This window comes from Plectrocnemia conspersa, unplaced genomic scaffold (assembly GCF_051122295.1).
Source record: "Plectrocnemia conspersa isolate PC_06_02 unplaced genomic scaffold, ASM5112229v1 ptg000001l, whole genome shotgun sequence".
Taxonomy (NCBI): domain Eukaryota; kingdom Metazoa; phylum Arthropoda; class Insecta; order Trichoptera; family Polycentropodidae; genus Plectrocnemia; species Plectrocnemia conspersa.
The window spans coordinates 13,121,425-13,135,872 of record NW_028277165.1 but is presented as its reverse complement, the minus strand read 5'-3'; the positions used below and the strand labels follow the sequence as shown (position 1 = coordinate 13,135,872).

Sequence of the window (14,448 nt, the reverse complement as noted above, 5' to 3'; positions counted from 1 at the left end):
TAGTACAAAGAGTCGCATTAATTTATAACTGCATTTGTAATTCAAATGTCGTTTAAAATGAGCATATTTAACAATTGCGGATATTAAATGTATTGAATGTTTTCACTTGAGCAAAAAGCCTACAATTCAAAAAATCTATAAAGAAAACTTTTGTATTGATTTTGTAGTTCTGGTTTAAAGCGATTGGGGTACGCAGATTACTAATTAAATATGTGTGAATGTTTTTTTAAAAAGTTCGACTACTAAAGTTTAATCACTTTTATACATTATGTTTAGCTTTTTGGTGACGGATGGTGATGGGTGGCAATTAAACACAGATTGAGCCATTTATTGAGAAGTAGTTTAGTTTAGATAATTTTTATAATATTAATATACAGTGAACGAGAAAGCAGGCCGAACTCAAAAGTTCGTCCGGCAAAGTTTTCTAAGAAAATGTGCCTACGTCACTTCAGTATTATCAGCGTGCCGCCAAATTTTTAATACATAAATGTGTAATAAAATAAAAATACTTTTTTGGCCCCAGGCTCCATCTGTTTCTATTTTCACCAGCCGTCATTTATTATAAAAAATGTTTTTCTATTTAAGATTCATAATGTGTACATATGTCTGAGATATTTTGTTATGACAACACTGTCGTAAAGTGTCAAATGTATCGACGCCGGATAGGCTAGTCGCTAGTGACAAGTGATAAAAGTAAAAATGGAGCAACGAGATTCGCGCAGGGAGGTAGCTACGCGAATTTTGCGCGGCTATGGAAAATTTTTAAAACAGCAAGAGGCTGACATAAACGAAGTTTTGAAAAAAAGTGACATATTCACTCATGAAAATGTGAAAACGTTCACTCCGATAGGTTTAGCCGTAGAGCCGCGCGAAAACATATCTGTATTAGACGTGATCGAATCTGACAATCGGATGTTGAATAAAATAATAGCCGTGTTTACAGTATTGTGCGAGGAGATAAAAGCTTTACAGCAAGAAGCCGAAGATAAGTATGTACACTTGTATTTAAACCATGTTCAAATTATTTTAATTGTAATGTAAAAATAAACTGGTTGCAACCAAATTATGATTGAGTATTACGCTTTTTTCACTTTTTAATAAACAAAATACTATGATTACTGTAAAACTGAAAAATAAACCTTTCTAAGAGAGGAGCAAATACAAAAAATAAAAATTCTATTATATGTACGAGGCGTTAAGTGCTGCACAAAAATAAGTTTTACAAAATTATCCCTTGTTCATACATTACTAAAAGTTTCTCAGCACTTTCTTTCCTGTAGATTAAAATGCAAGTTTCATTTTTAGTAACAATTCTTCTCAGGAAGACGGCATCTTAATGCATTTAAGGTTAGCTACAACTTTTCTGCTCTGTTTGTAATTGACTCAATATTTTGTTGAACTTATCGCCAGCTGGAGGGTATGTGCCATGCAATTTATTGCAGTGAAGTTAGCAATGTGTCTAATGCTACCTATGTATATTAGCAGCATATGTATACGTCAGTTCAATAGTATTATCTGCTGAATAAGCTTAACCCTTGACGAGTGTGGCTGTACATGTACACCATGCTGTCCTATTTTTAATGTTATGCTTGTAATTTCTAATAGAATTTTATAATTTCTTTCAATATATATACTAAATATTATTTTTATTATATCATTACTTATAAAAACTCTGTAAATAAATATATTCACTTTGCCACATCGCACAGTAGAGAACATCTAATCACTAATATAATTGATTATAACAAAAAACAGTATATGCTAGAAATAAAAATAAATTAATATTTTAAATTAAGTTATAATTTTACAATACAAATTATCGTATCTTTATAGCAATAAAACTTATACTCCAGTGTTATGAATGTTTGTAGAGTCTAATAATGAGTTTTTTTGTAGGCATTTCATTTTTTTGGTTTTTTATGGAGAGAGCTGCAAAAAGAGTGATGTACTACCTGAAGAATATATTGGAAGCCACATAAAAAATTTGCATATGCTAACTGTCTTTGTTAAACGGTGCTATGAAGTAATATCAAATTTTTGCAACCAGCTGGTCGCTTTATACGGAAGCAATCTTTTAAATTTGAGTAAGTTTACTTTCAACGCAACTTGTTCTTGTTTTTTTTTCTTTCTAATATTGATTTAAATGTTTCAGAAGTAATGAAGTTGGACTATTTAGTTTCTCAGCTAGGCAATTTGTTAGTTACATTGATAACGATTGATACATTAGTGAATTGTTCGCCATTGCAAAGTCACTGGTCAATGTATCGGAAAGCGGTTAGATCGATGAACTTTCACAGCGAGGAGTATAGCAAAACTATGAGAAATTCAAAATCTTTAGAGGTCGTTTTGAATAACATAGAAGATAAGATATTGTGCGATAAAGCTTTTCAAAATTGCATCGATACATTGACCAATGTTAAAATTATGTTGAATAAAAGCAGCTTTCCAGTCGCTGATGACTTTTTGCTATGCTTGAAAAAAAAGATTAGCGATTTGGAGAAGACTCCGGCAGATTTATGTGAATCGTCACAATCCATAGAATGGGTGAAACTTAATGCGTTATTCGTGTTTCATTTTCACGTATTTGGTAGTGCCGATAAAAAACTCTTGAGGAATCTATTCGATGTAAATTTGAAGGTATTTATTTATTTACTCTAATAATGCAATATTATTAGTTTGTCTTTTGTAAAGTGAAGCTCAAGAAAATTACATTTTAATCAATTATATTTTACTACATTATCTACCACATATAATTATTAGTAGATATAACAAATCAATATAGATAGTTCTGTAACTTAACAAAATATTATTTCAGTTCCGGTCAAAACCAAAACTTTATGTTGCAAATACAAATTTTAGTATACAGGAGTATGAAAATTCTAATCAAAATCTTACATATATTTTTATCTAACATATATAACGAAAAAAATATATTTTTTATAGTATATAATATGTACAAATATTATGTTTAACATCTAATTAATTTTGTAGGTACACACTGTCCCACTATTTGGTACAGCAGTTTGGCATCCAGAAGAATTTTTACAGCGTCACGCAAATATTCTTTGCAACACGAGTAAAATGACACAATCGCTGATGAAAGCTCGACAATTGTACGTGCTAAACAAAAAGCAATCATTGCTTAAAGAAGTTTACAATGCCCAGGTCCAGAGCTGTCGATGGACGTTTGAATTGATAGAAACGTTCAGCACGGGCGAATCTCAAATAGACGTAATGAACATGAATCACAGAATGGAACTGCTCACTCAAGGCGTTAAATTTGTGTCTCAGATAAACTATCTAGTGACCACATTTATGAGCATACATTTTTCGCAAAGAGCGCCGATCACAAAAAGTTCGCTTATGTCTATTTGCAAGCTGATCGAAATCCTTAAGGGTATGATGTCGGTTTTCATGAACCACTTTGCGGCGATTGTTTCGTCAATCAATCTGATTGTGCAACATTTATTATATCAAATTATATCTCAACTCACTTTGATCAAAAAAAAGTTGATGGCTGATAAAAATTACTCAAATCGTTTGGACGAACTCACGGCGGTCGTTATAGCCGAAAGATCGCTGCGCGGCCCTCCTACGTTTCAAAGAAGGGCTGTAGCCAACGTAGCTTTATCGATAGTTTCTTTGGCATTGTTTTCTGATGAAACTATTCTTAAAATTACGACATTATTAGACAAATTAGAATACATCTCAAATATTCACATACAAATTAAATCACTATGCAACTGTTTGTTTATGTACTGGCACAAAACTGTTATACCTGTATATTTACAAAACATATACAACACAAAAAAAGATGTTACGAGAATGAAATATGTTATCAATGCGTTGAACGATTGTGCCGAATCGATAAAAATATACGAAAACTGCTTTTCGAGCAGTGATAACTTTGATAGTTTTCGCAAAGAGATAAAGGGATATCTTAATGAAGATGTTTTGAAACCGCTGAGTCAACAGATTGAAACGAATTTGCGTTTACACGTCCATTCACATTTGCAACTGGACTCCATGAATCCGTTTACAGTACCAGTTGAAAATAATTACGCTTTACTGAGTATGAAACAGATGAAGTTTGACAATACGTATTTATCTATAAACTGCGCTGTAGAACATTATCTTTCGTACATGTTTTATAATTTAACGACTGTTGTCCTTCATGATTGGAGGACATACGGAGAGATGAGACAGTTAGTCAAATTTAAATTTAATTTGACTACAATCGAGGACCATTTACCAACGCAGACGTTAGAACAAGGCTTGGATGTTCTTGAGATAATGAGGAACATTCATATATTCGTTTCGAAATATAACTATAACCTAAACAATCAAGTGTTCATTGAACAGAACAGCAACAGTAAATATTTAAATACTATTAACATTCGCCATGTGGCGAATAGCATCCGAACACATGGAATAGGCATCATGAATACGACCGTCAACTTTACGTATCAGTTTTTGAGGAAAAAGTTTCATACGTTTTCGCAGTTTATGTACGATGAACAGATCAAATCGAGACTCATAAAAGACATGAGACATTTTAGAGATGTCACTTCTATGTCTGAACAAATGTATAGTTACAAAAAAGCAGAGAAGTTCAACAAGGGTATCCGTAACTTAGGTCTGAATGAAAACGGTCAAAGCTATCTAGATTTGTTTAGACTTTTGATCTCGCACATTGGAAATGCGATGGGATACGTACGTATGATACGGTCTGGCGGTTTGCACTGTTGTGCGAACGCCACCACGTTTTTACCATCTTTGGATGAAGATTCTTATGGTGTTATATCTGTGAAAGATGATGCTGACGAGTTGGTAAAAGAAGCTGTGGATAATTTGTCTTCAAATATCAGGAACCTGACGTCGAATTTCTCTCAAGGCACGGATTATTTCAAGTTGCTGGTCAACGTGTTTACTCCCGTTTTTAGGAATCCTGATAATATGCATTTAAAATCATTCTACATGATTGTGCCTCCATTGACAGTAAACTTTATAGAGAACATGCTATTGTCTAAAGATAAAATGAGCAAGAAGAACAAAACTGGAGCTGGATTTACCGACGACGGCTTTGCAATGGGACTTGCGTATATTTTGAAATTGTTAGATCAGGTAAATCATATATGATCGAGGTATCGCTATTTAAAAAACAAGGCTTTCCGAAACTGTCTTTTACTTTTGTCTAAAATCGAACCGGTTATTGTGTTTCAATTTTGGTGGAAACTGAAACTACCAAATGCATTATGGATACAAATAGTTTTAATAATTGTTACCATTAATGTAACGGAGTTCACCTTTTCCTTACATTTTTAGTCTTGTTTTTAAATAGAAATATTCTGTATTTGCAGTTTCGAATCAATATCAGACATGTCAGAATTAAAAACAAATAATCGGAGATCAGTGCTAGGTTATAAAATTAGTTTAACCAGATAATAGTTTAGTCAATTTTGTAAAAATTATTAAAAAAATAGATAAATATTTAATGATTGATAATAGAACGTTTTTTTAAGAAAAAATGTAAATGCGACATGATTGATATTGATTTTAGATGGCACATATTTATATTTTTTTCAAATGTACTAATGTTCTACAATTATGTTACAGGATGAAGGTATGGATTCTTTACACTGGTTCGAGTCAGTAAATATGCACATAGCTGAAGAAAGAAAGTCGATTGCAATTCAATTAGCCAAAGGATCGGATCATATCCAACATGCTCTAGCTTTAACCGAAAAAAAAATAACTGTTTTAGAGCAAGAATTTCAGTTATTACATTTTAGTTTTAGCAGCGCTAGAATTTTTTTCCAATAATGGTTTTAATTAATTAATTTATTTTTATTATTTATAATAACACATATATTCTTGAGTTTGTTGCTTTATTAGCTCTTACTTTTAGAAGTATTAATGAAAATAAATGCATATTATAATATATAATTTTAGCTTTCGCTTACAAATACATAAATAATATATTTTGGAAGTATTATGTATTAATAAAAACTTGTTAACTATCATTCCAATAGTTGAATCTAATTTTTTTTCTTCAAAGTATTCTTCACAATTTTGTTTAGATGAAAATGCTTTTATCTTCTTTTTGAGTATTTTTTTATCAGTTTAAAAAGCATTATGATTTGTTTTTTTTTCATCAAGTTAATACTAATATACTATTAATTACATGATTCTTTCATTAACATTAAAAAAGTTGCTTTGGCCGCACCGATGGTAACTAAAATGAAGTTTATGATCATTTAATGATAACTTATTTTAATAACAACTGTTTAATTATTGTATATATACATGTGTTGCAATCATAGTTGTCATAAAATTTCTAGACTAAAGTTACCCAATAGGTCAAAGTCGACAATATTGTGTTTTTATTATTATTTATATTAACGTAACATATTTACAATGTTCTAGAAAGCTTATGTTATAATATCAATCGTTAAACTTGTATGTATTATGTAGAGAAGATAAAGTGCCAAATTTAATTTAGAAACACGTTGAGCATTAAATATGATTTAGGTCACGAGTTACGACTTATACAAGGGGAGTGCCTTAAATCAGACGTCGCCTTAAAATTAAACTGGATGGAAATAAAGTCATAAATCTGGGTAAATAATCTTGTTGACTACTGAATGTATCTAGGCTGTTTCGGTTTCAGGGTATAATTAAAGAAATATGAGAGATAACATCATTTTGGATATTAAGGTGTGAGAAGGAAATTATTTTTATTGCTATTTTGTTTGTGCATATGTAAAATGTAATATTCTATATTCACTAGTCAATTATTGCAAATTGTATATGTTTATTTTTGTTAGAATACTCCTCAAATTGAAATTAAAAACAGTCAGTTCTATGAAAAATTATATATGTTAACCAAAGATTATTTTTTTAGTAATAAATGTTTTTTGTATCTATGCGAATGCGTTAATTTTGTATATATTACATTTTGTATTCATTATTCTATTATGTTATTTACACATAGATAATGTTATCATGTTTTTATGATATTCATGAAAAAAATATCTTCACATTCAATTATGTTTCGGTGATATTAAATATGTACATTCCAAATGTTTTTTAATACTACTCTTCAAAAATAAAATATTTTATAATATGAATATAATTTTAATTCTTAAACCCTTTGGTTTTACAAAAAATGTCATTATTTATTAGATATTTTAAAACATTTGATCTTGAAATGATGACACATCTGTTGTACCTAAAACGGAAAATTATTATACATTTTCAAGTAAAAGTATTTCAATAATATGTGTAAAAATGAGCTATGTTATTTTATCATACAAATAATTCTCCTGCAATTTTATGTTATATAACTTATATAATTTAATAATTTATTTAGCAGTTAATTCAATATTTTAGACATAAAAATAATTAAACCATATTGATAGTAAATCTATCATTATTTTTACAAATCATGATCTACTGGGTAGATTTTAAACAGCATGTCTTTATAAAATATATATATTAATATAATTTGAAACTCATTTATACACCTAATATTTTATCGTTGTATTTTACTCACAACTCTCGCTCCATAATGAATATGTGCTATTGTCATTGAAATGCTCAATGCATATAATATTAACATCTCTAAATATTTTGATATTGGCATCGTTAAACATACAATTGTTGCTAGAGTGAATGGATAAAACATCATATTGGATGCTTCACATCTGGTATTACTCATTTGAGAAACTATTAATCGGCACTGAAAGTAATTTAAGGTTAAAAGTAACAATGATGTACATATACATGTGACGCCTAGAATTAATATTAGAGATGCCCATTTTTCTATGTTTAATTTTATTTTTCAACATTAAATAAATACATGTACGAAACAATAATTCAAATAGAAATAATAATATATAAAAAAAGCCCACCTATATCCTTGTATAAGGTGTGAAGATAGTCACATAACATATGATTATTTTATAAATGTTTTTAAGACTCAGCTAAACTATTTAAGAATATTTTAATAATTTTTTGAATATATCTATTTAGTATAGGTAAAAATGAAAAATATTTTAATAGATCAATATAAAAAAATACTGACCATTTTTATAAAATATAGATATACAATAGTAGTTCATAAATATTTTTCTTTTCCTTTTCAAAAATGAAATTTGATGATATACAATATAAAAAACCTGTATGAGAGGATCTGCTTGTAATTTTACATATAATTCTAGATAACCTGACATTTTGGTAAAAGTATTAAAGTACAGTGTAGTATACATTATTATATTAAATTTTACTCTAAATTAAGTATGTGACATAACTAATATTGATTCTAGAAATAAAAAATATTTATAAAAAAACATTCATTACGCATATATTTGAAAATATGGTTCCTGTCAGTAGATAAAACATCCTGGGATCATAATCAATTATGTTATTCGGAGAATAACTAGCCCATAGACAACTGATTATTGCAAAGTAAAACAGTGGTACTAACGGTCGAATTGCTTCTGTGAAGCTCCTCATTTTACCAGTTTTATCTCGATATGATCTGAAATTTAAAAATGTTTATTATACAATTTAAAAACATACATATATAGATGTATGTATGTTATATAATACTAACTTATATATGTTCCATAATATTACAGTCTGGCTTGTGATCATGGCCGATGTATAAAGAGTAAATTCAAACACTTTACCGAATGATATGTTTCCGGTTAGCTCAAAATCCCAACCACTTGGACCTATCCAAGCAGTCACCAGCAATATTAAGGTAGTTCCCTAAAAATAAGTATCTGTTTGTAATAATATATATAATTAATAATTTGAAATAGGAAAACTATGCAAGATAAATATCCGTTCATGATCAAACAGAGTTGAATTCTCATACTATCATGGTAAAATCATATCCCCACGGTAGAAATAAAACTCCTGTATTGTATTTTTCCCAGTGTGTCAAATAGAAATTGATGAAGATATTCCAATTGAGAAAGTACATTCGTAATGGTGATATTTCATTCCTTCCAAAGACGCTGTACAGGCACGCCGGTATTAGCACCGAGGAGTAAGAATCTAATCCGTGGTCAAAGAGCTCTCCGAGTGGACCACTCCTGCCTGTTCTCCTGGCTTGCTTACCATCAATACCATCTGAAAAGAAAGTATTAAGAATAACTATATAAAACTAGATATCTAGGTCTATTTCATAGAAATTCGCGCTATGGGTTCATAATCTCGAGCCGAGCACTCGTAATTTTGCGCTCATAATTTTACTTCAATATAAGTGGTAAAATATTTATAATCTGCACGCATATAATGCGATTAGTTTAATTGTTGTTTATTTTGTTGAATAATAATTAAAAATAATCGTATCGAAATATTTGCTTGACATTACTTTCAGTTGATAATTAAATTCATTCAGAAGAGGTTATAAATAGGCTACATTTTGGAAATTGTTCTGCGAATTTTTACTCAAGAAAAGAGTGGGATAATTTTCTTTTGTAATAGATGATTAATCGATAAGTCTTATAAATAATGTATAGAGGTATTTAAAACTGCCTTTTATGAACAGGTCACCGAAAGATTTGGCTATCGGAAACATCTGGATCCGAAAAAGAGAGCATTCGCGAGATTATTCGAACTTCCAGATTAGTCGAATGCATTGTGGCCATATTGACTGTGTCAAATCAAGAGGTGCTATAACACAATTTATTACTTTAGTCAACAATGCCAATATACGTGAAATGCTTTATAAATATTTTATGAATTTTGTATATTTACTTTCTGAATTTACCCTTCTATATATATGTATGTATATACTTTTATATGTAGTTTTTCGATTTATTTACTCACCGAGTGTGTAAGCAAGGAACATGTTAAGACCCGACAAAACCCACACCCATGTCGGTATAAAGTCGCTTTTGCCTCCTAAACTTTTTCCGCGAAAGTCATAGTCGTACCATGAAAATATGACAAAGTTTACAACGGTAAGCAAGAATCCCACAAACGTAAGCATATTTGGCGCCAACCACAGTGGACAAAACTGAAAAAAAGTTTTTTTTATGAATACCTTTAAATATTAATTTAAGTTTATTTTTAATTTTATTTACTTTGACACATTGGTTCCAGAAAGGGTGCATCACATAATTACTCAAAACACTCGTGTCGACTGAGCTGTACTGAAAAAAAAAGTTCAGAAGGGTACTTATTATAGTCATATAAAAAGGGTGTTGCTATTTTTATTATTATTATTTAACCTACGCTAGGGATGAATTTATTACAAGGTGTAATTAAACTTTCACATAAAGATAATATATACACAGGTCTCATTGGGTGCTTCTCTAGTTTTTATAATGGTATAAATTCTAAATTGGGAGTGGATTCAGAAACACTTATGAGACGTTATAATTAGGTTAAAAACTAAAAAATAATACCTTATATTTTTCAAAGCCTCTCAGTTGTTCCTTGGATAAATATTTAGTAGCCATCTTGTATTCGTGCGTATCTGTGAAGCAGAGATAAAAAATGATTACATTTAGTTATAAAATATATGTGTGTTTAAGCAAATTAAAATATTATATAAATGTATGTTTTTTTGTGTACGCGAACAAAAAACGTTATCATTCAATATATTTTAACAGTTCAAGGGTGAATGAAATCAAGTATTATAAATTGTATCTGCAGATAGATTGAACCCTATATACAAAAATAGTCATTTAATAAAAATGCGACTAATATTAAAATATATATTCATACATGTAAATATAAAGCATTAAAATTATACGTACGAATTAAGCAATCATCAATGATTAAGGTAATTAAATTTTATTAATAAAGATTACAGCGACGTTTTTTTTACTGATCATTAATATTATTAATTCACCTTTAATATTTATTTATTAAAATAAATACCAAAAGAAATTACAGTACAAATATTCGCGCATTAATGTGCGCAGTTCAATGTCACTGTGTGTTTTAACTGAAATGGTAAAGATATCTCATAATTTCGGTAAATAAACAATCGCAGTGGTGCTTTCAAACATACTTGTTTGAAGTATTCTAATTTGTTTTTACTAATATGTAAAAAACATGAAAATTTTGTCAATGATTTTTATGTACATATATATGTATATGTCGTTAGACATTTATGTATATGGCTATGTATATGTGCGTCGCGCACGCTAGCCGAGTCATTGCATTCTTAAACCGGTGTGCATTGTAGCAGAACAGATTGCGTTTTGAGTCAGAGTGTTTCTCAAATTGTGTGTTCATAATATATTGCTTTTACTAAAACAACTTACTATTAATTAATGTCAGCCGTTAAGTTATCTATATTACTTGTACTTAAATGCCTTATTATTGTTGCAATATACAGTGCTAAGGAAGTTAAGCTATACTATACATCAAAGTTTGTTATTTGTTTGCCTGTTTTACTAAGAACTAGCGAGTGGAACACTAGTCACACGATTTTTCCCAGACAATGCGTTTTATTTTTTCTTTGTAGGTAAATACTTATATAATCATTTAAATTACAAATACAACATATAAATTCTCTCCAAATACAAATGATTTTTATTATTTTGTTTCCTATATTTTTACTTACACCAGTCAATAGAAAAGTCTATGTAAACAATTTTTTGATTGAACAGATTAATCCAGTTGGAGCACGATCATTTTATTCAATTGACAACAATGGACCAAGAAAAAGCACACTTTTTTATTCAGTTATATTATTGAAATTCCACGAATTCAAGTGGATTATCTAATCACAAACTAGCCCTCAATGAAAGTATTTTAATTATGTTAGTGAGGAATTTGGATACACCAATATTGTCAAATGAAACGCCATTGCTTATATAGAAGTTTACTTGAAAGATGAATGCTTTTCTCATGATCAATTTTATGACTATTGAGTCACGAGTGGAGCATCCGACACTTGTAGCAGCAAATACAGGGCCGCCGGAAGCAAACCTGGGCTCTGGGAAAATAATGATTTCGAGCCCCATGACGTAAAAAGCAATTTATGTGTTTCTTAACATCGTAATATAATTTTTTGAATAAATATTTGTAGGTGCGAGTTAATTAACAGGAACTTGTTTGAAACGATGTGTGCATTAAAAAATATTTAGCATTAAATAAATATATACGTTTATGAATGTTATTTATTAAATAATAAAGTAATATTTTATGGTTTTAACATATAGTTGTTATAAAAACATTCTTAATCCTTGATAAGCTACTAAATGGTTGATCAACTTGAGCCACATCTACCAGGAACGTCTTTTCAGCTATCAGGGAAGTAGGAGGGGGGGGGGACAAAAGTTGTCCAGTCAGTAATTGTTTTTTTTTATTATTTTCATTTTATTAAGATTCATAGTATTTCATTGAATAACATTAATTTTCCTGGCTAAATTCAAGGGGGAGGCCAAATACCTCTACCTGCCCCCTCCAAATGACGTCTCATACAGTAACTGGTAATGTATAAAATAATCTTAAAGCAATAGCAATATTGAGAGCTGATTTATTTTATTTAGCAACTGCATATTTAGGTATTTGATCTAAATTTTCAGATCGATGGAAAAGGAAGAACATTTCATAAAGTTATATAATATTTCATTATAAGGTTCAGCAAGCAATAAAAGCAACAATAATTTGCAAACAAATTTTAATACAAACGGAGCCGCATCAAAAAATACACTAATTGTGAAAATATTTCTTAGAATATGGGTGCTTTTGAAGGCAATGTCCCACTCCTTTTATTTCTTGTATGTATTTATGTATAAAAAATGAAAAAAATACACACATCACAAACAACTGGTTTAGTTCCGATTCCTTTTTTTAAAACGGTTTTTGTTTTTTTTTATAAATGTATTCTTGATATGATTTTTTCTAGAGTCGGGTCCCTCAAGGTAAACAGGAATTTATGTTCTCTTCCCCCCCCTCTCTGAGCAGATAGCAACATTTCGCAGAAAGCATCGTCTATGTTTTTAAATAATATACTGTAACTGAAAATAAAACTCACTGGCGAAAGTAGGGTATGTAAACTAGTTATATGTTAGAATATGTTTACATTAAACTGTACAAATACCAAAATTAAAATCACTATAGTATATGAATACATATATTATAAATAAAAATATTTTTTTACGGTTGAAATTTACATTACACATGAGAATATTAATTAATTTGTGTACCAGCCGTAAAATGCTAATGTTGGCATTTATATTTTACGAAAAGTATACTGTTCTTTGTTTCATGTATTTTTGTTAATTCTCTTAATATCTTGGAAAAAATATTAATTAAAATAAGAGATAAATTTTAATTAATTTCGAGCGAATTTAGAGGTCCTTTGCTTTATTCGGAATAATTAAGAGTTATCTCGTTACGATATGATTTCGTTCATTATTGTTGTAACCTATGATATCTTATGGCTCTTGGTGTTGTAAAGTAGAAACTTCACGATAGCTTGAATAATTATAATTAAATTTGAATTAATTCAATTTTAACTTTAATTATAAAAAAAATTACCGTAAAATAATAACGGTTTAGTAAATGTTTACCTATTTATAAAACTAAATTTGGTTAGATTTTTTTTGGTTTCAACATTTGGTATTTTTGGAAAATTTAATAAAATGACAAGAAGGCAATATCTGTTTATGCAAAATTACTTTTTAGACTTTATTGACAGCTTAAAAATTCCATACACTGCCTAATTATTGCATTCGGCAGATAATATCGCTCTAATCTACTAATGTCGGATTTTTTATGGTTAATTTTATACTAATGTTTTCAATTTCCTTACTATATGTTTTTGTTAACCCTTTACGTGCGGAATTAAACTCTTAAATCAACTACTTTTACTTGATTTAAGAAACCATCAATGAATAATTCCTCCAAAATTTCGGGTGTAAACTCGGGTTCGGAGCTTCTTTGCTGTTTATTGTCCTGGTCTGTTTTGGTTATAGTAGTTAATCTGTAACGATTCTCTTCAAGGACGATTTTCTATTTTATGGGAGAACTAACAAGTAACAGACTTCAAAACGATGCTGTTTTTCCCTTTCCGTCAATTTGTGTGGTATCCATTTATTATCACATTCATCCAGATGTAAAACGGTTTCTGCTGCGAGAATCAGAACAGTTGTTATTTAAATTCAATAGTCTTTCTTAATCTCTTTTATACAAAAGCAGATGGAGGTCTTCCACTGGGATCATTATGAAATATCTCGATTCAACGCTTTACAGTTATTTTACTATGATGAACTTTTCGTGTCCGCATAGTATTTGTGGAATAATATAAAATAACGTAACATAATTATTTCCTATAAACTTATTGTTTTAAGATAAATTGCTATACAAATTTAAGATGCTGATGTATCGATTCCTATAGAGATATTGACAGACGAAGCGAAAACAAAATTATGACTTGTATAGATCGGCACACTGAATTTTCCGCACATT

At 29.5% G+C, this 14,448-nt stretch overlaps 2 protein-coding genes across 7 annotated transcripts in view; one reads left to right on the top strand and one right to left on the bottom strand.

Moving 5' to 3' along the window:
- The first annotated feature begins 637 nt into the window (after positions 1 to 637).
- Positions 638 to 7,114, top strand: SWIP (strumpellin and WASH-interacting protein). 2 transcript variants are annotated; one of them, XM_088190626.1, is made up of 5 exons: positions 638 to 989; positions 1,897 to 2,084; positions 2,156 to 2,637; positions 2,992 to 5,124; positions 5,617 to 7,114. In XM_088190626.1, exons 1-5 carry the CDS (start codon positions 700 to 702, stop codon positions 5,821 to 5,823), a joined length of 3,300 nt encoding a protein of 1,099 aa, XP_088046752.1. In that variant the 5' UTR covers positions 638 to 699; the 3' UTR covers positions 5,824 to 7,114. The 2 variants fall into 2 exon arrangements, with proteins under 2 accessions (XP_088046752.1, XP_088046744.1); XM_088190618.1 differs by having other exon boundaries at positions 2,153 to 2,637.
- Positions 7,115 to 7,116: 2 nt separating this feature from the next.
- LOC148238901 (ethanolaminephosphotransferase 1) overlaps positions 7,117 to 14,448 on the bottom strand; it is a 54,425-nt gene continuing 47,093 nt past the window's right edge. Inside the window, exons 1-9 of one of the 5 annotated variants that reach the window (XM_088190673.1) lie at positions 10,916 to 10,964; positions 10,425 to 10,495; positions 10,101 to 10,169; positions 9,844 to 10,033; positions 8,885 to 9,141; positions 8,618 to 8,775; positions 8,362 to 8,542; positions 7,556 to 7,741; positions 7,117 to 7,231 (exon numbers count right to left, since the gene is read on the bottom strand). In XM_088190673.1, coding sequence (XP_088046799.1) covers positions 7,175 to 7,231; positions 7,556 to 7,741; positions 8,362 to 8,542; positions 8,618 to 8,775; positions 8,885 to 9,141; positions 9,844 to 10,033; positions 10,101 to 10,169; positions 10,425 to 10,495; positions 10,916 to 10,934 — 1,188 coding nt within the window. In that variant the 5' untranslated portion in view covers positions 10,935 to 10,964 and the 3' untranslated portion in view covers positions 7,117 to 7,174. Of the gene's footprint in view, positions 7,232 to 7,555; positions 7,742 to 8,361; positions 8,543 to 8,617; positions 9,142 to 9,843; positions 10,034 to 10,100; positions 10,170 to 10,424; positions 10,496 to 10,778; positions 10,965 to 14,448 lie in introns of those variants that run through there. The other 4 variants (XM_088190689.1, XM_088190684.1, XM_088190696.1 and 1 more) reach the window with 4 other exon arrangements.